The sequence below is a fragment of the Cherax quadricarinatus genome, chromosome 44 (assembly GCF_038502225.1).
Source record: "Cherax quadricarinatus isolate ZL_2023a chromosome 44, ASM3850222v1, whole genome shotgun sequence".
NCBI classification, from domain to species: domain Eukaryota; kingdom Metazoa; phylum Arthropoda; class Malacostraca; order Decapoda; family Parastacidae; genus Cherax; species Cherax quadricarinatus.
Genome location: NC_091335.1, coordinates 10912975 through 10934103, shown reverse-complemented (window position 1 = coordinate 10934103; position 21129 = coordinate 10912975). Strand labels below are relative to the sequence as shown.

At 38.2% G+C, this 21129-nt stretch overlaps 1 protein-coding gene across 3 annotated transcripts in view; it reads left to right on the top strand.

Annotated features, from left to right (window-relative positions):
- LOC128697592 (U2 small nuclear ribonucleoprotein auxiliary factor 35 kDa subunit-related protein 2) overlaps positions 1-20513 on the top strand; it is an 87062-nt gene extending 66549 nt beyond the window's left edge. The window contains exons 1-11 of one of the 3 annotated variants that reach the window (XM_053789426.2): positions 6614-6655; positions 7868-7961; positions 8547-8638; positions 10323-10528; positions 12411-12485; positions 13320-13358; positions 14810-14943; positions 16707-16850; positions 17483-17709; positions 18107-18257; positions 18453-20511. In XM_053789426.2, the coding sequence (XP_053645401.1) occupies positions 7933-7961; positions 8547-8638; positions 10323-10528; positions 12411-12485; positions 13320-13358; positions 14810-14943; positions 16707-16850; positions 17483-17709; positions 18107-18257; positions 18453-18861 (1506 nt within the window). In that variant the 5' untranslated portion in view covers positions 6614-6655; positions 7868-7932 and the 3' untranslated portion in view covers positions 18862-20511. Of the gene's footprint in view, positions 1-6613; positions 6656-7867; positions 7962-8546; positions 8639-10322; positions 10529-12410; positions 12486-13319; positions 13359-14809; positions 14944-16706; positions 16851-17482; positions 17710-18106; positions 18258-18452 lie in introns of those variants that run through there. The other 2 variants (XM_053789427.2, XM_053789428.2) reach the window with 2 other exon arrangements.
- Positions 20514-21129: the final 616 nt, after the last annotated feature.

Sequence of the window (21129 nt, the reverse complement as noted above, 5' to 3'; positions counted from 1 at the left end):
CGGTTTATGTCGAACCAACGAGAGGAAATGACCTGCTGGACTTGGTTCTGGCAAACAAGGATTCTCTGATAGATAACTATGAGGTAAATGAAACTGCAGCCAATCAGATCCTGTGTCTATCCCTTCCCTCTTTATGTCGTTTCTTATACAAGCGTTTTAATTGTCTGCTAACATGCATAGTAACTCCGCCACCTTTCCTGTTTACGCAATTCAGACATGCCCCCATTTTTCAGACTGAACCAGGTTATGGAAAATTTTATAGGGGTTACCTGTAATATGTCATTGATGTCAGCTAGGCCTGTATACCTTATACAAGTACTTGTAGAAATTAAATTAAAATTAGTATTATTGTTGTTGTTTGCCATAGAGATTATCCCAGTTGTCAATGAAAGCAATTCAGAGTTGCTTGCAGTGACTGTCTAGCGAGCAATTTGCCTCAAATGTGCTAGACTTCCATTCACTGCCCACTTCCCTTCTAGGCAAAATGCTACATTGGATCATGTTCTAAGTAGACCAACAGCTGCCTTGTAATTGGTCAGCAATTTTTTGCACTTGCATTTCCCAGCATCATTACCTCCAGCACTGAGGCAGATAATGGAGGTCTCATTACCGGACATATGATCTAACCTGTTAACTACATTACCCACATCTGCTCCAGGAAAAAACACGTACAAACACGCACGTCTTGCTCTCTTATTTCTCAATACGGTAAAACCCCTAGTCTCTCAGTTTCAAGCCGATCAGAAAAGGCATTTTCGAGTTATTCCATGGAAACAAATATTACAATTTGGTTTAGAAAATTGATAAATTAACGCCTATACAGCATAATAACAATCCAAACCTTTCTTGAGAATAAACCAGAGTTGAAAGTTTGAAGCCGATCAGAAGTGGCGTTATTACTCGTATTATAAGAACATAAGAACATAAGAAAGGAGGAACACTGCAGCAGGCCTGTTGGCCCATACTAGGCAGGTCCTTTACAATTCATCCCACTAACAAACATTTGACCAACCCAATTTTCAATGCCACCCAAGAAATAAGCTCCGATGTGCAAGTCCCACTCAAATCCAACCCCTCCCACTCATGTACTTATCCAACCTAAATTTGAAACTACCCAAAGTCCTAACCTCAATAACCCAACTAGGTAGACTGTTCCACTCATCAACTACCCTATTTCCAAACCAATACTTTCCTATGTCCTTTCTAAATCTAAACTTATCCAATTTAAATCCATTACTGCGGGTTCTCTCTTGGAGAGATATCCTCAAGACCTTGTTAATATCCCCTTTATTAATACCTATCTTCCACTTATACACTTCGATCAGGTCTCCCCTCATTCTTCGTCTAACAAGTGAATGTAACTTAAGAGTCTTCAATCTTTCTTCATAAGGAAGATTTCTAATGCTATGTATTAATTTAGTCATCCTACGCTGAATGTTTTCTAACGAATTTATGTCCATTCTGTAATATGGAGACCAGAATTGAGCTGCATAATCTAGGTGAGGCCTTACTAATGATGTATAAAGCTGCAGAATGACCTCTGGACTTCTGTTGCTTACACTTCTTGATATAAATCCCAGTAATCTATTTGCCTTATTACGTACGCTTAGGCATTGCTGTCTTGGTTTAAGGTTGCTGCTTACCATAACCCCCAAGTCCCTTTCGCAATCTGTATGGCCAAGTTCTACATCACCCAACCTATAAGTGCCCGGGACTAGAAGCGGTGATTCGACTCCAGCAACCACATATAGGTAAGTACTGCTACTAAAAAATAAGGCAATGAATTATTTCAAAACCCGGCAGCAGCCGGTCACTAACTCAACGTGAGGGTGAGCGAGTCCGGCTTTGCCAGAATTTATTTGGAGGAATCATCTTTCCTGTTTGTGAAATATAGCTTTCCTTTGTTTTATTTTAATAAGTAGTTTTCCTGTTTTTTGTCCCCTTGTAACTTTCCAGTTCCAGGCATGCTAGTCCTACCTCGAGGCACCGAGAGGGAATGCTGGAGACATCTCAAGCTGCAAACATTACTGAACTGCTGCGCCAGTGTTTATGGAGTACGGGGACCTTGCTCTGCCCCTGCCTTGAGCATCAGTGCCGAATATTACCCTGTTTCTTTTCCCTGAGACTTATCATCATACGTTGACATTGCTGGGCAGTTCGTCGAGGCGCTATACATCCTTATATTTTGTATTTAGTGAAATTGGATTCGACAAGTTCGCCTCTTCTTCTATGCCTTAGAAAAGCCTGTTGTTGACTCAATTTGGAGTTGTTGGCTTCAGACTGCTGGGGTTCATACATGGAGGTTCACGTGACCTGAATGGGAACTTACTGTTCCCATTTCTCATTCTAGAGGATACTTTAATTCATTTATATCCGCCCTGATTTGGGCAACATTGCTGAATTATCTCCAATATAATAAAAACTAATTTTTAATTCTTCTAGTAATCATAATTTAGTTTTAAGGCTGCCCGAAATGCCTTAAGATAAGATTTCGTTCGGATTTTTAACCCCGGAGGGTTAGCCACCCAGGATAACCCAAGAAAGTCAGTGCGTCATCGAGGACTGTCTAACTTATTTCCATTGGGGTCCTTAATCTTGTCCCCCAGGATGCGACCCACACCAGTCGACTAACACCCAGGTACCTATTTGCTGCTAGGTGAACAGGACAACAGGTGTAAGGAAACGTGTCGAAATGTTTTCACCCGCCGGGAATCGAACCCGGGCCCTCCGTGTGTGAAGCGGGAGCTTTAGCCACCAGGCCACCGGTGGCTGATAAGATTTTGTTCGGACTTTTACCCACGGAGGGTTAGCCACCCAGGATAATCTAAGAAAGTCAGTGCGTCATCGAGGACTGTCTAACTTATTTCCATTGGGGGTCTTATTTTTATTGTGGTCTTTCAATCATGTCCCCCAGGATGCCACCCACGCCAGTCTACTAACACTCGGGTACCTACTTTGCTTGCTAAGTGGACAGGGAGGAAATGGGCAACATGGGAGGAAATCGACCACGGAAACTGTGTTGAGGCGAGTTTTGCCTACCAGACCACGGGACACCACACTTACCCTAATTGTATAATATACTGTACATGGATTTCAATGGAATAAGTAACTTTGCCTGACTTTTTTTTTTTTTTTTTGGGGGGGGGGGGGAAGTGATCGTAGGTAATTCACACTATGATAACTGGTCAACATCAGGAGAAGTTTGAGGGACTGATTACCTCAAACTCCTCCTGATCTTCACCACTCTTCAGCACCCATATCCAACACATAACCAAATAAGTATCCAAAATGGTTGGGATCCTCTCCAAGATACGATACTACGTGCCGCAAACTGCCCTTCTCACACTATACCATTCACTTATATATCCATACCTCACCTATGCTATCTGTGCTTGGGGTTCAACTGCAGCAACACACCTAAAGCCAATAATAACCCAACAAAAAGCCGCAGTAAGAATAATCACTAAATCTCATCCCTGGCAACACCCCCCCCCCCCACTCTTCATAGATCTAAACTTACTCCCTGTTCAGTACATCCACACTTACTACTGTGCAATCTACATCTACAGGACCTTAAATTCCAATATTAACCTTGACCTAAAACGCTTTCTTGATAGTTGTGACAGAACCCACAGGCACAACACCAGACACAAACATCTCTATGACATTCCCCGTGTCCGACTAAACCTTTACAAAAATTCAATGTATGTCAAAGGCCCTAAAATCTGGAACACCCTACCTGAAAATTCCAAAACTGCAGACACATTCATCACCTTCAAAACTACCATCAGAAAACATCTTATCTCCCTGATACACCCTGTCAACTAATAATACGAATACCACCTGGTGGTTCACACTTACTCACTCACCCATTTGACCATAAACAGAAATATCAATCTCAATCTCAAAATAATGAATCTTAACTAGTCATAAGTTGGCCTGTGATACTCCAATACTGAAACTATGAATAGTGCCAAAACAAAAGCATTCACATTGCTAAACTCACAAACTAGTATTTAGTCACTTAGCCATAATACCAACTTACCTCATAATTTTGTAATATTTTAAACTTAAGATTTAATATAAGTCTGCCCGAAATGCCTAGCCATGCTAGGTGTTCTAGTGGTACACTCTGTAATTATTATTTTACTACATGTAAACCACACATTAACCAAATTCTGTAAACTCAGCATTGTAATCCTTATAGAGAATAAACTTTGAATTGAATTGATGAAGCCACTGTGTGGCAAAACGTGTCCTCAGTAAAGATACCCAAGGGTTGCACAAGTGTTTAATTTATTAAAATGTCGGTTCTCTGAACCATTTATCTACACAGAAACAAAGATAATATCTTCATTTACTACAAGTACATGTACAAGGCCTACACGCCTAACTAACATCGGATTGCGAAAAAGATTTAGGAGTTCTGGTTAGCAGTAATCTGAAACCAAGACAACAGTGCATAAGTGTTCGCAATAAAGCTAATAGAATCCTTGGCTTTATATCAAGAAGCATAAATAATAGGAGTCCTCAGGTTGTTCAACTCTATACGTCCTTGGTTAGGCCTCATTTAGATTATGCTGCACAGTTTTGGTCACCGTATTACAGAATGGATATAAATGCTCTGGAAAATGTACAAAGGAGGATGACAAAGTTGATCCCATGTATCAGAAACCTTCCCTATGAGGATAGACTAAGGGCTCTGAATCTTCACTCTCTAGAAAGACGTAGAATTAGGGGGGATATGATTGAGGTGTATAAATGGAAGACAGGAATAAATAAAGGGGATGTAAATAGTGTGCTGAAAATATCTAGCCTAGACAGGACTCGCAGCAATGGTTTTAAGTTAGAAAAATTCAGATTCAGGAAGGATATAGGAAAGTACTGGTTTGGTAATAAAGTTGTGGATGAGTGGAACAAACTCCCAAGTACAGTTATAGAGGCCAGAACGTTGTGTAGCTTTAAAAATAGGTTGGATAAATACATGAGTGGGTGTGAGTTGGACCTGATTAGCTTGTGCTACCAGGACGGTTGCCGTGTTCCTCCCTTAAGTCAAGATGACCTGACCTGACTAGGTTGGGTGCATTGGCTTAAGCCGGTAGGAGACTTGGACCTGCCTTGCATGGGCCAGTAGGCCTGCTGCACTGTTCCTTCGTTCTTATGTTCTTATGTTCTTATTGTAAGGAAACGCGTCCCTTGTTTCCACCCTTTCGCTAGGAATCGAACCTGGACCCTCACCGTGTGAAGCGAGAGCTTTTGCCACCAGGCCACGAGGCACCGTAGCCTGGTTATGTTAGTGTGACTCCCAGGAAGCAAGGTTTAGTAATGTTGAAAATGGTATAAAATACCAACTAATAGAAGATTAAGACGCATGTGCAACAGTTGGGTATCTTTATTGTTGAAACGTTTCGCCTACACAGAGGGAGCAGCGGTAGTAGTGAAATAAAGATGATGTAATCAGTCCATCAACCTTGGAGGGGGTCAGTCCCTCAGCCTGGAGAAGAGTTCAACTCCACGACCATGGAGCTAAGCAAGTGTGGAAAATTTAGGATTTTCCTAAATTCAGCATGGGTAAATTTGAATAATACAATAATTGTGTAATAAAATGTGATGCTGACTTGACCTTTTCGAGAAATTCACGTGAAGGGGTGTGTGGAACAGCTGCTAAGTGACACCGGGGAAGAGACGCGATATTGAATTTAATGTGTGGACACTGGGCTGCATGGTGTGGTGTACGTAATCTGGCGTTTTCCTAGGCCAATTTGGGGTGTTTCGGCCTGAATCTGTAATAGGAATTGGGACAGGAAATTTGTAGGACCTCAAGAATTATGAGTGGATGATGGAAGACAAGGGAACATCACTCACAGGGAAGTACACTATTAGTCCTTGCATTTAGATCTTAGCTGGCCAGTGCAGGGTCTAGGTGTTAGGCAAGTGTTGTGGTGTGATCCATCTACAGTAACTAAATCCTAAGTGGTAATACAAAGTTCTTTTTTAATAACACTATTGTATTATATGTACTGTACTAATAGTAATATTTTTGTGCACCCAGTAAGTAAACCAAAATAACATAGGCCACACAATTTGAATTTTACCAGAGTAGATGGTTTTAATTTTATAATTATTAATTTAATGTCAGGTCTAACGTTATGTGAGAGTGGTGAAGAAGTGGAGTTACATTTTAGTGACCTATTGTGACTCAGTCCCACTTACCTCACCCAAATTACTTGCAGGTAATAATTCAGGCAATGTCCTGTAAGCCTCCTGTAAGTAATTTACTCCCATAACATCAAATAATAATTTTCACAGTAAGTATATTCAGGTACAGGTACACATAAATAGTTACATAAATTATCAAAGGAGCATATGTGTAGATTATCTAGAATAACCCAAAAAAGTCAACATGACTTATGACCACCACAGAAACTTTTCCTCCAAGGTTGATGGTTTGATTTCATCATCTGTATTTCACTACTACACCTGCTCCCTCTGTATGTATTTGACTGAAGAAACCTACTGTATGGGCGAAACGTTTCATTAATAAAGATACACAACTGTTGCACATGTCTAATCTTCAGGGTTCAATAAGGTATAAGCTTCAGTGGCCCTTAACACCACCAACAACAACAGATAATAACAGATAATTTTGTATCAGGTTTGTAGTCTGTTTATTTTATATATATATACATAATGTACCAGTAATATATAATGAAACAGTAAATTTGGATAGTTTCTACAACTTCATTTCAGATAATGTACTGCATTAACCCAAATTTGCCCAATTTTTCAATGTAAAGTCTCAATGACGAGTTATTTTGTGTTTATTTCGACACATTTTAATATTTAATCATTGTAAGGTTTTCAGAATTATGTGTGAGGAGCAATTAAACCCATATATAACACATGAAAGTTTTTTTTTTCATTACAGTAGCGCTGAAGGTGTTAATTAAGAGTTAGGGGGGATTAAGAGGTAATCCGGGGAACGTGGCTCCAGTTCCCTGGATCAGGAGCCATTCACCGGCATCAGCCCCTCAAGGAAGGTCCCTTGACGCTGGTGAGAGGATCTTGATCTAGGGAATTGGATCTGTGCTCCAGTTCCCAGAATTAAGCCTGAATACCTTCCACATCCCCTCACAGGAGCTGCATAATCCTACGGGTTTAGTGCTCCCCCTTGATTATTATAAATCACCGGCATCAAGGCACCTTGTTTGAAGGGTCGGTGAAGGACAGTAGAGTGTGAAAATAAAGCTGCTTCGTAGATCTTACGTATTTTGTATTTTTATTAAGCCTAAAAAAAAATTCCTCTCCTCATGGGAGGTTCCTTGATGCTGGTGAGGGGCTCTTGATCTAGGGAATTTAGATCTCTGCTCCAGTTCCCTGAATTGAGCCTGAATACCTTCCATCCACCCCCTCCACAGGCACTGTGGAGGGGGTGGAGGTATACCCCATAGCTGGGGTATACCTGGAGAGGGTTTCGGGGGTCAACGCCCCCACGACTTGGTCTGTGACCAGGCCTCATGGTGGAGCAGGGGCTGATCAATCAGGCTGTTACATTTGGCTGCATGCAGTCAGACGTACGAACCACATTATTATTATTATAATCAAAAAGAAGCGCTAAGCCACAAGGGCTATACAGCGCTGCCGTACGAACCACAACCTGATTATAATAGCCATGATTATAATAATATAATAATCCAAGCACTTGGAATTCCACTATTTTTTTTCACTGTCAGCTTACAAACCTGTCATTGTAAAATTAAGTCACTTCGTCTGACTTTTTGGGGTTATCAGTAATTTATACACGTTACTTAGTATGATAATTATACTTACGTAGACGTATACCTAAATAAACTTTACATTATTACAGAGTCTGGAGTTATTTTATTTTATTATCACACCGGCCGATTCCCACCAAGTAAAGCCTGCAACATCATGCTGGTCGAATTAGTCAAAAGAGTAAGGTATGCTTATTTTTATGTGAAAAATATTCTGTATATCATTAGTACCAACAAGTGTGCTAATAAGACAATGTGCAGTTTACAATATATTACTGAGAAGATGTTTTGTCCACTAGGGATGAAATTGTTAGTTCGTAACGGGCAAAAAGTCATTTCAGTAAGATGCTGGAAACCACAATCGAAAAATATTTTATTTACTCTTCTTTTGATCTTTGCTGTGCTGATAGGATGCTTGTGAACCATTGAATTATGTATTTCCTCTAAGTTATCGCAATGGATAATTTTCTATTTTCAACAAACCAGCCACATCCCATTAAGGTATGGTGACCTAAAAGAAAAAAAAGTTTCTCATTTAAAATTTAGTAATTTATACAGGAGAAGAGGTTACTAGCCCCTTGCTTCTGGCATTTCAGTGAATAATGTGTATGTTGTATGACAGGCTGCTTGATAGGCTGTATCATCGCATCCACTTTGGCAGAAAAACTAATCAGCCATAACAGTTATAACAGGCAAAAACTAATGTCAATATTGATCACACCTAATACTTAGTACTATGTTGTTTAATCTTTCTTAATTTTTTATTCTCAGTCATCAGTTATGGCGACGTATAGTGAAGAAAGAAAGGAGATGCCAGCGTCGCCAGCGCAGGGCTCGGGAAAGGGATCTAAAATATCAAGAAGGTACGATGATTGATTTGCTTTATGTATTATATTTATATGAATACACAGGCGTTCCTTTTATTTTTTAATGTGCTCCTAATCTGTCATTCACCTTTTTTTTACACTTAAATTCATAGGCCAGAAGACGTTATCCTGCTTCAGCTTATTTCAGAACCCTATCCTATCTAATGTACACTGCAATACCACACTTCCCAGGATGCGACCTACAATGGTCGGGAATCATGCCCAGCATCTCCACCCACCCCTGAATTGAACTCGGCTTCTTCTGTTGTGAGCTGAATGTGCTACCATTGAGCTAAAACCCACTCTTATTGACTATTCCTGGTACATTGTATAATAATGATTATTTGTCATAACTTAAGTTTTGCATATAGGTTATATGTACTTGATTTTCAAATTGATGCCATACTTCTAATGGTGTTTAACTCCCCAGATCATTTACTTGAGGAATATTATATTGTATTACTACTAAGCTTTTCATAATATTTGGGTCATTGTTTGCTAAACTAAAAACAAATTATAATGAATTACATCTTTACTGTAGATCCACCATATTCAGCCTTACGTTACCTTATTCTTTCCAGCTGTTTTTTACAGAAAATTTTTCGTATTTGTGGAAGGACACATTCCCAAAGACTCTGACAGATACACACAATAAAGGCTCGTGACCACTAAGTGAACAAAATAACGTCCAGCTCTAAAATGCATTTTAAAAGCTAATATTTAAAATTGATGTTCACTACTCAGTACATTAGTTACTTTCTTCTTTCTTTCTTTCAACAAACTGGCCGTATCCCACCGAGGCAGGGTGGCCCCCCCCCCCAAAAAAAAAAAAAAAAGTTTCTCTTTTTAAATTTAGTAATTTATACAGGAGAAGGGGTTACTAGCCCCTTGATCCCGGCATTTTAGTTGCCTCTTACAACACGCATGGCTTACGGAGGAAGAATTCTGTTCCACTTCCCCATGGAGATAAGAGGAAATAAACAAGAACAAGAACTAGAAAGAAAATAGCAGAAAACCCAGAGGGGTGTGTGTATATATATGCTTGTACATGTATGTGTAGTGTGACCTAAGTGTAAGTAGAAGTAGTAAGACGTACCTGAAATCTTGCAAGTTTATGAGACAGAAAAAAAGGACACCAGCAATCGTACCATCATGTAAAACAATTACAGGCTTTCGTTTTACACTCACTTGGCAGGATGGTAATACCTCCCATGGCGGTTGCTGTCTACCAACCTACTACCTAGGATTAGTTACTATATACCTTAATTACATTCCTCTATCAATATGCTCCATTATTATATTATGGGAAGCACTAAACTCTTAAGTGTCATACGGTGGTTGAGGAATTTATTTCTTGTATCATGTGCCTTTCACCAGCACCATGGTACCTCTTGCATACATTAATGTGAAAATTAGAATTCTTTCATTACTGAGGTGATAAAATGCGGTGTTACAATATTGATGATTTTTATAGGAAATTGGGGACGCTTCTTCGATTGCCTTAATGCAGTAACGTCACAGTACTCCTACTAACCTAATGCATTTAAAGATAGATAAAAATTTTGTGATTACAATTTTGATTTGTTAAGTACAAAGAATGCCACTATCATGCCAGGGCATTTCGGGCAGACTAGTGCATAGTCAGCTAAGAGCTTTTAATTACCTCTTGTATGTTTTACAGAACAAGCAGCATTACTGCAGGACCCTACCTTTGTGGCAGAACTAGAGAGATTAGAATTGCTGGAAGAGGAAGCCCGACAGATGGAAGAGGAGGATGCTGCAAGGAGGAAAGAAGAATGGCAGTTGCGTGATGCTGCCCTTCACTCCAAATTTTTGAGGGAGAAACGGAAACGACTTCTGCAAAAAGAACAGCAGGAGAAACAGGAGGTGATAATTTAGTTTGCCCCTATGTATGCTTTTATATGAATAGTTGTGCTTTTGTTATAAAATACTGTATGGTCATTTCCATACATAATGAATTACAGTATATTTTTATTTTTTTATACAATAGTCTTGTACAAGAGCCTCCAGAACAGTAGATACCACCCCCAGTGACAGTACTTTTCAAAGTTGACATTAAATTGATCACTACTTAAACTACCAGGACCACCTCAAAGCACTGAATGTGCCTTCTAGAATTAATACGAGAGAGATGTATCATAACGTGCATTGTACGTATAAAATACTGTACTGTACTTGAGAGTCCAGGCCCTCTATGCTTTCATTGCATTAATGGTATATAATACCAACTAGTAGATGAATAAGACATGTGTAACATTTAGGTACCTTTATTGCAGAGATATTTTGCCTGTGCTTCTTCAGTTGAATACAGAGGTGACTAATATACCATATTTCGTGGCTTGTGAGACTCTCAGATGTATTAGACGCATCCCAATTTAGAAGGTAATAATCAGAAAAAAAAAAGTTAAGAGTGCCTAATACCAACTAATATTTACTCTACTGAAACCTATGGTAATTTTACATACAGAAATAAGGTTACATTTGATTTATGGGTAGGTCAAAACATAGGATAGGCCTAGTGCTCACCTGAGCACCCTGATGATCTCTCAATCTGAACTGGTGAAACAGTTGTTGGTGGCTGAGTTGCTGCTGTGTGCACAACTTTATATAGTGAGGCTCCCAAAGCGCATACTGATGCGTCATTGTCAGTGACTATCGGTATAAACAAAAATGGCTGCTTCAGCTGTTGTACCATAACATATGGTAAATATGATTACTGGTACCTAGTAATAGTGAAAATACCCATCTTGTGCTAACAATAGCGTAGTATACGGTAGCATTATTTTAAAGTGCCTACCATAAATGACGCTGCTTGGTGACTTCAGTAGCTTAAGATATAAGAAAGGAAGGTGTTACTTAAGGAAGAATTTCGTTTTCTGTCAGTATCCCAGTACAGTATCCATATTTGATAAATAGCTCGTCTCAAAACAATTTTGAAACACTGGACTTGTTTTAGTTTAAATGGCTTGGCATTGGACGTAACTGGGAAAGCTACAGTCCACCCCAAACTTACAGCTCCTGCCACTGACCTACAGTTTATAGGACGCAGGGGGGGGGGGGGGTTGGAGACATTTTATGGAAAAAAAAATGCGTTTAATAAGCTGCGAAATACGGTACTTTGTTGAAAACCGAGGAAGCCTTCTGTGTAGGCAGATTGTTGTTCATGTGTCTTAGTCACTCCCTGAGCTGTGCACTAAAATAGCCCATAAGGTGCTAGTGTTTTTGACTCACAACTCAAGACTCCCCATTCAGTCCCAGGCATGTTGAGACACGAGAGTTTTCCTTGTTTGTCTAGCTGTAAATAGGTCCCTGGGTGTTAGCCAATTTTTCTGGGTGGCATCCTAGGGTTTGTAGTGTACCCTAGATTGTTGTGGGTGGCATCTTGGGGATTGTAGTTTACCTTAGAATGTTGTGGGTGGCATCCTGGGGTTTGTAGTATACCTTTTATTGAACTTGGCCCTGAAATTAGCCAAGGATATTAATTGCCAAAAAACAAAAAACAAAAAAAAAACAAAAAAAATAGACATACAGGTTGGCCATCACTGATCTGGCAATCGCTAATCTGGTTCCATTACTAATTTCGGCTAGGGTTATTGCTATGCCTCCTAACTGTAGGAGAGGGTTTCGTGGATCAGTGCCCCCATGGCCTTGTGAATTTTAACCCTGTTAGGGGTTGTTAAAAAATAATGGTTTTATGAAATTACCCATTTCTCATATCTCTTTTTCCCTTTTTTTGTTTTTCTTTCAGGCATTGATAAAGAAAGAGTGGGAAGAGAAACAGAAGAAGGAGAGGGAAGAAGAGGAAAAAAAGAAAGAGGAACAGGTGTGGCTCAAGGAAATAGTAAAAATATCCTTTATATACCATTTATTGTAAAAATTTGATTTCTATATCTTTAGTAATGATAGAACATAAGAATGGAGGAACACTGCAGAAGGCCTACTGGCCCATACAAGGCAGGTCCTTGTTAGTTTGAAGCCTTTGCTCTAGTATAATTGTATTTATTAAACTCATGTTTGTGATATGACCTCTTGAAAAATTCCTAGTAATTTTCTTGTAAAAAGCTTTGCACATCGAGATATACATTTAATCACATTTACCTACTAAGGTCTTTGATGTTCTTCATTACTTGTGATCTACTCCAAATACAAAAATGTTGAAACTGTCTATGGTTTTTATAATGTATTTAGGAGATGTTATATATCAGAATGTTAAGTACATTTGATAATATTTACGAGATCTCATTTACTGCACTTTGCATTTATATTTTGACTATATTCTTGATACAGTGGAACCTCAAAAATCGAACTGCTCCCAACTCAACCAATTATGTAAGTGTATTTTTGTAAGTGCTTTTATAAGTGTATTTTTTAGGGTCTTAAATGGTCTAATCTAATTTACATTATTCCTGATGGGAATAAATTCGTTCGGTAGTGGCACTCGAACAGCCTTCTGGACCAAAGAAAGTTCGATATTTGAGGTTCCACTGTATATGTTCTTTATACAGTAGTGAATTAGCAGAATTTTTGTCTTTTATCTAAATACATGTATAAAGTATTTTTATTTAGGGTATTTTACTATATAAATGTATTTATAATTTTGCCTTAACTCAGTCTTACAGCTTAGTAACCAATTGTTTGGCTATATCCATCCAAACAGACTGCCTTACTACAAGCCGCTACCGGAAGTCTCGGAGAGGTTAGTGGTCGTAGTTAGACCCTTCATTCTTGTTTTGTTGTTTAACCTTGTGAAGGGAGTTGTATTGCTCCTGTAGTTTTCAAGCTTTGCGCCCTGTTAAACCAGTATTGCCAGGGCCATGAGCTTTCTGAAACTCTTGAAATTGTGGTACTATCTAGTGACCCAAAGTACTTTACATGAAATATAGTTTACATGTGAAAGGGTTACCCTGCCTTGGTGGGATACAGCCTGTTCATCGAATAAAAAATGAAAATAATGTTGACAATGATAAAAATGCACTTAGTATTCACTGTAGTAATTGTCTTCCAAATAGGCAGAGTTTGTCAGACTAACCAAACTGCCACAAAAATTGTTCTTTATTTTTTTTAAAAGATCTGTGCACTGATAGAAATGTATTTTGTGAATTGCCTTGATATTCCGATCTTTATTTCTGCACCAAAACAAAATAATATACACAGCGATGGATCTACTATGAAACTAATGAAGCTAAAGCTTCAAGGCCCTTCCCGGAGGGGTCCCAGAAGCAACTGTAGTCCACATTGCCTAAAATTTTTGGATCTGCAGTATGAGAAGGGGTTACAAAGGGGTGCCCCAAAACAGTTCAAGCTTCAGGGCCCCAAAAATGTAGGTCTGCCACTGATCTCACACACAGTAATATACAGTAAATTACAGAACGGGTGAGGCTCAAACCCATGGCACCCATGGCAGGCGAGTCCTAACACTTGCAGGGCAATATGCTTGCAAATTTTTGGACTTTTCTGTAATGAGTTTGGACCCCACCCATTCTGTAATTTGTGTTATTACAATTTCATGGGTCAGTAAGTAACTTTGTGGGGATAGATACACATAAATCTTTCTTTCAACACACCGGCTGTATCCCACCGAGGCAGGGTGGCCCTAAAGGAAAAACGAAAGTTTCTCCTTTTACATTTAGTAATATATACAGGAGAAGAGGTTACTAGTCCCTTGCTCCCGGCATTTTAGTCGCTTCCTACAACACGCATGGCTTACGGAGGAAGAATTCTGTTCCACTTCCCCATGGAGGTAAGAGAAAATAAACAAGAACAAGAACTAGTAAGAAAACAGAAGAAAACCCAGAGGGATGTGTATATATATGCTTGTACATGTATGTGTAGTGTGACCTAAGTGTAAGTAGAAGTAGCAAGATGTACCTAAAACCTTGCATGTTTATGAGACAGAAAAATGGACACCAGCAATCCTACCATCATGTAAAACAATTACAGGCTTTTGTTTTACTCACTTGGCAGGACTGTAGTACCTCCCTGGGCAGTTGCTGTCTACCAACCTACTACCTAGATACACATAAATAGTTACATAAATTATCATACATAGCAGCATATTTGTAGATTACCTAGGATAACCCAAATGAATGTTTATTTCATTCATTAATAGTGCAGAAAGCATATTTTTAGTCTGCTTGTATTTTACAGAAGGAGGGTGAAGAGCTACACAATCCAGAACCTCCACCAGGATACACTCGATGGGACATTACTCGGCAGAAAGGAGAGCCTTGCCCCTTCTTTTCCAAAACTGGAGCTTGCCGTTTTGGTATTCAGTGTTCTAGGTAAATTTGTGAGATGTTACTTTATTTGTAGTCTTTAATGTTACTGTTGGTTCATTAATACTGTAATTTACATGAGAAACTTCTTAAGAATTTAAAGGTTGGCATGTAATGTTATAACCAACATGTTTTATTAAAAGTTTAATTAAGACGATGTATTTTTATGCATTACATCTTAAATCTGTCCCCTGAATAGTACTTAAATACGAGCAGCATTCAGAAACTTTGACAAATTCAAATTTAAATTTTTTATTTCTTTACAAAGTTTACAGTGTGTGATTTACGTATAAAATACTGTTAAGCACAAAGAAAGCCACTAGCATGCCTGAGCATTTCAGGCAAAGACTAGTTATGAAAAATTTTTTTCTCCCAGCAAATTCAAGCCATTTACAGTTAAAAATCTGTTAAGGGTTTCAGAACTTATTTGAGATGGGTGTTGGCACCCCTGCTATTCCTGCTCGTTTGTCTTGTTATATTGACATCATTGTGAAATCTTTGTTTTTGTTGACCTTCAGTATCTGGTATAATAACTAACCTGATCTAATGTCAGGATCTGTGTGAAAGAGTGAGTTTGAACAATAGTTTGGTCTTATATTTTTTTTTTTCAACACTTCTATCAAGCACAGAAGTAGGGAACCCCCCCCCCCCTCATCCCGCCAAAACTAAGAGAGGAAACTCGTTCACCATCTTTCATTCAATGTTTACTTTTTGTTTTTTTAACCATCTTTTGTTGCTCAATATTAACTCTGGTTAGTTAATGTCTTACAATTTGTACTTATTACCACTAAATGTATGTAAATATTGTGAATCGAGTAAAAGCATAAGTCACTTGTTTAACCAATAGCACTTTATTTATTAACTTCATGCATATAAATTTGAATGGAGTAGTTGCAGAGATGTTATGAATATCCAAAGTTTAAGATAAGATTAAATTGTACAGTATTGTATTTCCAGTATACAAGTATTATCATTATGCATGCATGACAAAAATTGTGCAAAAATTGGAGTCTTAAGGTAAAATCATTAATATTTGAAATCTGTCAATATCACTTTTTAATCAGATATTTACAGTACAGACAGGTCTCGATTAGTGCAAGTTTGAATAGTGTGAATTTTGATTTAGTGCAAAATTAATCGATGCTAGTTTTTATCCCAAACTCTTCAGGTTGTGTATATAATAATATTTTTATTTACTACAAGTACGTGTACATAGTATACAAGCCTAGCTGACATCAATGACATACTACTATATAGAAAGCCCCTTGTTATGCTGAGTATTTCGGGCAAATTAGGTCAGTTTTGTCCCAGGATGCAACCCAAACTAGTCGACTAACACCCAGGTACCCATTTTAAACTGATGGGTGAAGAGGGACAGGGACAGCAGGTGTCTTATGGAAACATGTCCCTAATGTTTTCCAGCCGTACCAGAGGAGATTTGAACCCTGGACCTCGGTGTGTGAGCTGAGTGTGTGCTGAGTGTGCTAGCGATTGAGCTACGGGACACCTAACTTGATTAGTGCAAATTCAAATAATGTGACCACTCCACAGGATTCATTATTTGCACTGATCAAGACCTAGCTGTATATGTATTGGGGAAACACTAAACCTGTAGGGCTTATACAGTGCATGAACAAAGGAAGGTAATCAGGTTTGATCCAAGAAAGTGGAGGATAGCTCTAACTCCTTAGATCAAGAACCCTTCAGCATTAAGGCCTATGCATGTACTGTACTAATCTGATTATTTACATGGAATCTCTTCACTGCAGAGAACATGACTACCCTGAAAGCAGCCAGACATTATTACTCCCCAATATGTATTCTCATTTTGGCATGGAACAGTTATCTTTTGATGGGAATGATGTCGATGTTGCTTTGGAATATACAGACTCTGAAACTTATGAACATTTTAGGTGAGTCAAACCAGATGTTAATTACTAGATCACTTTTTTCATGTTTGATAATGTATATATTTTTTTAACACACCAACCGTCTCTCACCAAGGCATGGTGACCCGAAAAAGAAGAAATGAAAGTTTCTCCTTTTCACATTTAGTGACTTATACAGGAGGAGGAGGTTATTAGCCCCCTTGTTCCCGGCATTTTGGTCACCTCTTGCAACTTGCATGGCTTACAGTACAAAAATGAGCTGTTAAATTTTGGAGGTCACGGAATTGGCTTTGAATTGGCACCCTTATAATTATGTGTGATACATCTACAGCTTATCCTCGTAGATTTGGTTTAAACATTAAAGAAAATGGTTTTTAAATTTTAGGGACATGGCCTGCATAAAAAGATTATAAAATAATTCAAGTTTAAGATACTCTGGGTTGAAAACCATGCAAGTAGCAAGTGTATTGACTATGGCGATAAGAATATGTACATTTAAATTGCAGTACTCTGAACAACCTAATTTTGAGGATGATGCATAGTGAATGAGATGTCAAGGTAGAAATTTGGCTTACCCAAGGTGTAATTTATATACAGACCAAAGATCTTCATTTATATACAGTATAGTGACCTCATTTTGTATTTCTTCCTCTTAGGGACTTCTTCGATGACACACTACCAGAATTCCAACGCTGTGGAAATGTGATTCAGTTTAAAGTTTGCTGCAATACCAGCTCTCACTTGCGTGGTAATGTTTATGTACAGTATTCAAAAGAGGAAGATGCTTTAGAGGCAAGAGCGGTGTTTAATGGGCGATGGTATGCTGGTCGTCAACTTACTTGCCTTTTTGTAACCATAGAGAGATGGAAATCTGCCTTGTGTGGTGAGTAGTGTGTTTTGTGAGAGAATGAAGACGTTATCTATGTTCTTTGCTACAATTTTTGTATAGACTTTTTGTATAGACTTTTGTATAGCTATATGCTGCAAGAAGTGACTAAATAAAATAAAAAAAAGCACAAGGCAATTAAAATCATTGGTTTTCCTTTGCTGTCATGTCACCAAAACAGTATTTAATTTATTTAACAGCTTTAGTTACTCAACTAAAGCTGTTAAAATTGAGGATTGGAATATTTTCTTCTTTTATACAATTCAGATTTGATTTTTGATAACTTGGTTATTCAGCAGATCTCTGCCATGCCAGGTTAGTAAGTAAAGAAGCATCTTTCTTAAAAAAGATTAAATAAAAATTAAGGGGCTTTTATATCTCTTCTTAATTACAGGATTATTTTGGCGGCAGCGATGCCCTAAAGGGGGCCAGTGCAACTTTCTACACGCCTATCGTAATCCAGGTAATGCTTTCTGGCGCGCCGACCAGGATTTGCTGTTGACTGAATATCTGAGAAGTTCTCAGACACCAAAGCATTTTCACAGGTGAACTTCATTACTCCTACTGTAATAGATTTATGACATAGCAGATTTTAACTTTTCAGATTAACATAGATGATATTAGATTGTATAAAAGATCTGTTACTAAAGTTTCAGCTGCAGACAGTACTTCATTTTATATTTTGTATATGATTATTGCTTATAATTCAGTACGTTGAGTGTGTAATCTTTTTTGTCTAGAGTGCGCTCGCAAAGAAACTCAAAGTCCAGGCGAAGAGGTTCAGCAAAGAGTACTCGCAGGTCCAGATCATCAAGTGACACAAGGAGCTCGGGAAGTGATGATTCATCAAGAAGGCAGTCATCTATGGTGAAAAGTAAATCTAGAAGATCAAGAAGTCGAAGTAAGAGGTCGAGAAGTAGTAGATCAAAAAGGTCAAGAAGTAGGACCAAAAGGAAAAGAAGCCATTCTAAAAGGTCGAGAAGTAGATCTAAGAAGTTAAAAGTTAGTTCGGAAAGATCACTGAGTAGATCTGAAAAGTCGACAGATGTGTCACATATGGCATTAGGTAAATTAAGTAGATCAAAAAGTCCTTCGGAGAGGTCAACAAACCAATTAGAAGATAAATCAAAGAGGTCAAAAAAGTCCTGAGAGGTAAGCAGGCCAATTAGAGAAAGCCAGACCTTCAGTTAGCAAAGTCAAACAGACAAACCCTAGAACATTTATTTTCAAAAATTGAGTAGACCAGCAATCACTTAAACACTGTATTGTAAATAATAGTTTTTAATATATGCAAAACACAGATAAGGCAAAGAAATACAGTTTATGTGCCACCTGTACACTGATGTTGATGTCTTTGTACTGCCTTACTAATGTGTTTTTGTTTTTCATAAGTTTTTCTTCAAGGTTATATGTATCTTGTGTAATGATTGCCAAACTTTTGGAGATGTAATCTGCACTCTACACCTGTGTTTTGATGTTTGCTTAACTTGTAAAGAAAAAGGAAAAAATGTAGATCCATGTTTTTTTTTTTTTTTTTTTTTTCAACAAGTCGGCCGTCTCCCACCGAGGCAGGGTGACCCAAAAAAGAAAGAAAATCCCCAAAAAGAAAATACTTTCATCATCATTCAACACTTTCACCACACTCGCACATTATCACTGTTTTTGCAGAGGTGCTCAGAATACAACAGTCTAGAAGCATACACATATAAAGATACACAACATATCCCTCCAAACTGCCAATATCCCAAACCCCTCCTTTAAAGTGCAGGCATTGTACTTCCCATTTCCAGGACTCAAGTCCGACTATATGAAAATAACCGGTTTCCCTGAATCCCTTCACTAAATATTACCCTGCTCACACTCCAACAGATCGTCAGGTCCATGTAACCCTTGTTATTTGTGTTATGTGAAGGAGCTTGCATCATTGCTGGGTTTGTCAAGAACTTTGCAATGGAGAGGAGCTACCAGCAGCTTGCATCATTGTTGGGCTTGTCATGAACTTTGTGGTAAATGCCTGAAATATTATATTTTCAGTAACTATATAAAAAGATCTTGCAAGGAAGTATATATTGTATATAAAATGGATTGTTAATTATTTTGAAGATAGTTCATGTATGTGAAAGCTGTTGCTACTTTGAACAAATGTGACTTAATGGACTATTTTATTATTGTAATCATGAATAAAAATGATTTATTGCCAATACTAGTTTACTTGTGGTTCATTCATTGTATATTTCCAAGGAATTTTCAGTATACAGTAAAACTAAATAGTAAGAGCTCCAACTTATGATAATGTATTCACCAAAAATTGATTGTGAGCCTTATATCTGGTACTTTGATTCTTTTATCCCATAAGAACCAATGTAAAATGAATTAATGTGTTCCTTAATTAACTCTTAATTTTTCCATATCTAAGTTCAGCTAATTTTTACCCATTGTTTTACCTTCAATGTCCCTTTAACATTGCATGTACAACAAAACAAAACTTAAGTCATTTGCGCCACTCGCATTTACTATGTTAATAACTGTCTCGTTCTTTTCAGAACACTGTCAGGTTTCGTCTCATTGGTCATAGATTTCTCTTTCCCTGGAACTTTGGTATCAGTGTCACTACTCTTTCGCTTTCCAGTCAGGATGCATGACTGATATCTAAGGTAAATCCAGCTACCGGTTGAAACTCTGCTTTCCACTTCATGCATCCTCACTGTCAGTCCAAAGTGAGTCATTTGTTCATAAGAAATTAATTACCATAGATTTATGAAGGATGAGGTTAATCATGGAATTGATGAGGAAAAAAAGGCGAGTGGTGCGTTGAGGTATATGTGGAGACAAAAGACATTATCTATGGAGGCAAAGAAGGAAATGTATGAAAGTACAGTAGTACCAACACTCTTATATGGGTGTGAAGCTTGGGTTGTGAATACAGCAAATATACAGGGTCTAAAGCCATCAACAAACAACAAAATACCTTTCATTAGTAGACTGCTCACAGAGTGAAATGCAGTGTTTGTAGCTTTCACAGAGACTCGCATGAAAGATCACATTGACAACATAGCATGGATCTTAGATTGTAACTTATTCACATGTGACAGTATAAATGGGCAACAAGGGAAGGAGGTTGGCCTGTGTGTCAGTTGCTAATTTGCTTGAAATTACTAAACACCTCCAATAATGTAGTTGAAGTTTTGGCAGTAAAGACTGAAAACCAAGACCCTGTCATTGTGGTTGTATATAAGCCTCTGGATGCAACTTCCCAACAATTCCAGGAACAGCTTCTGAAAACTGACCACTGGAAAATCTCCCAACCGCTGTGTCAAACATCTTGCTACTGGGTGATTTCGACTTAAGACACCTAAAATGGAGGAATGTAGCAAATTTTTTAGCAGAGATCACCCCAGGAGACAGCTCAGATGAAAA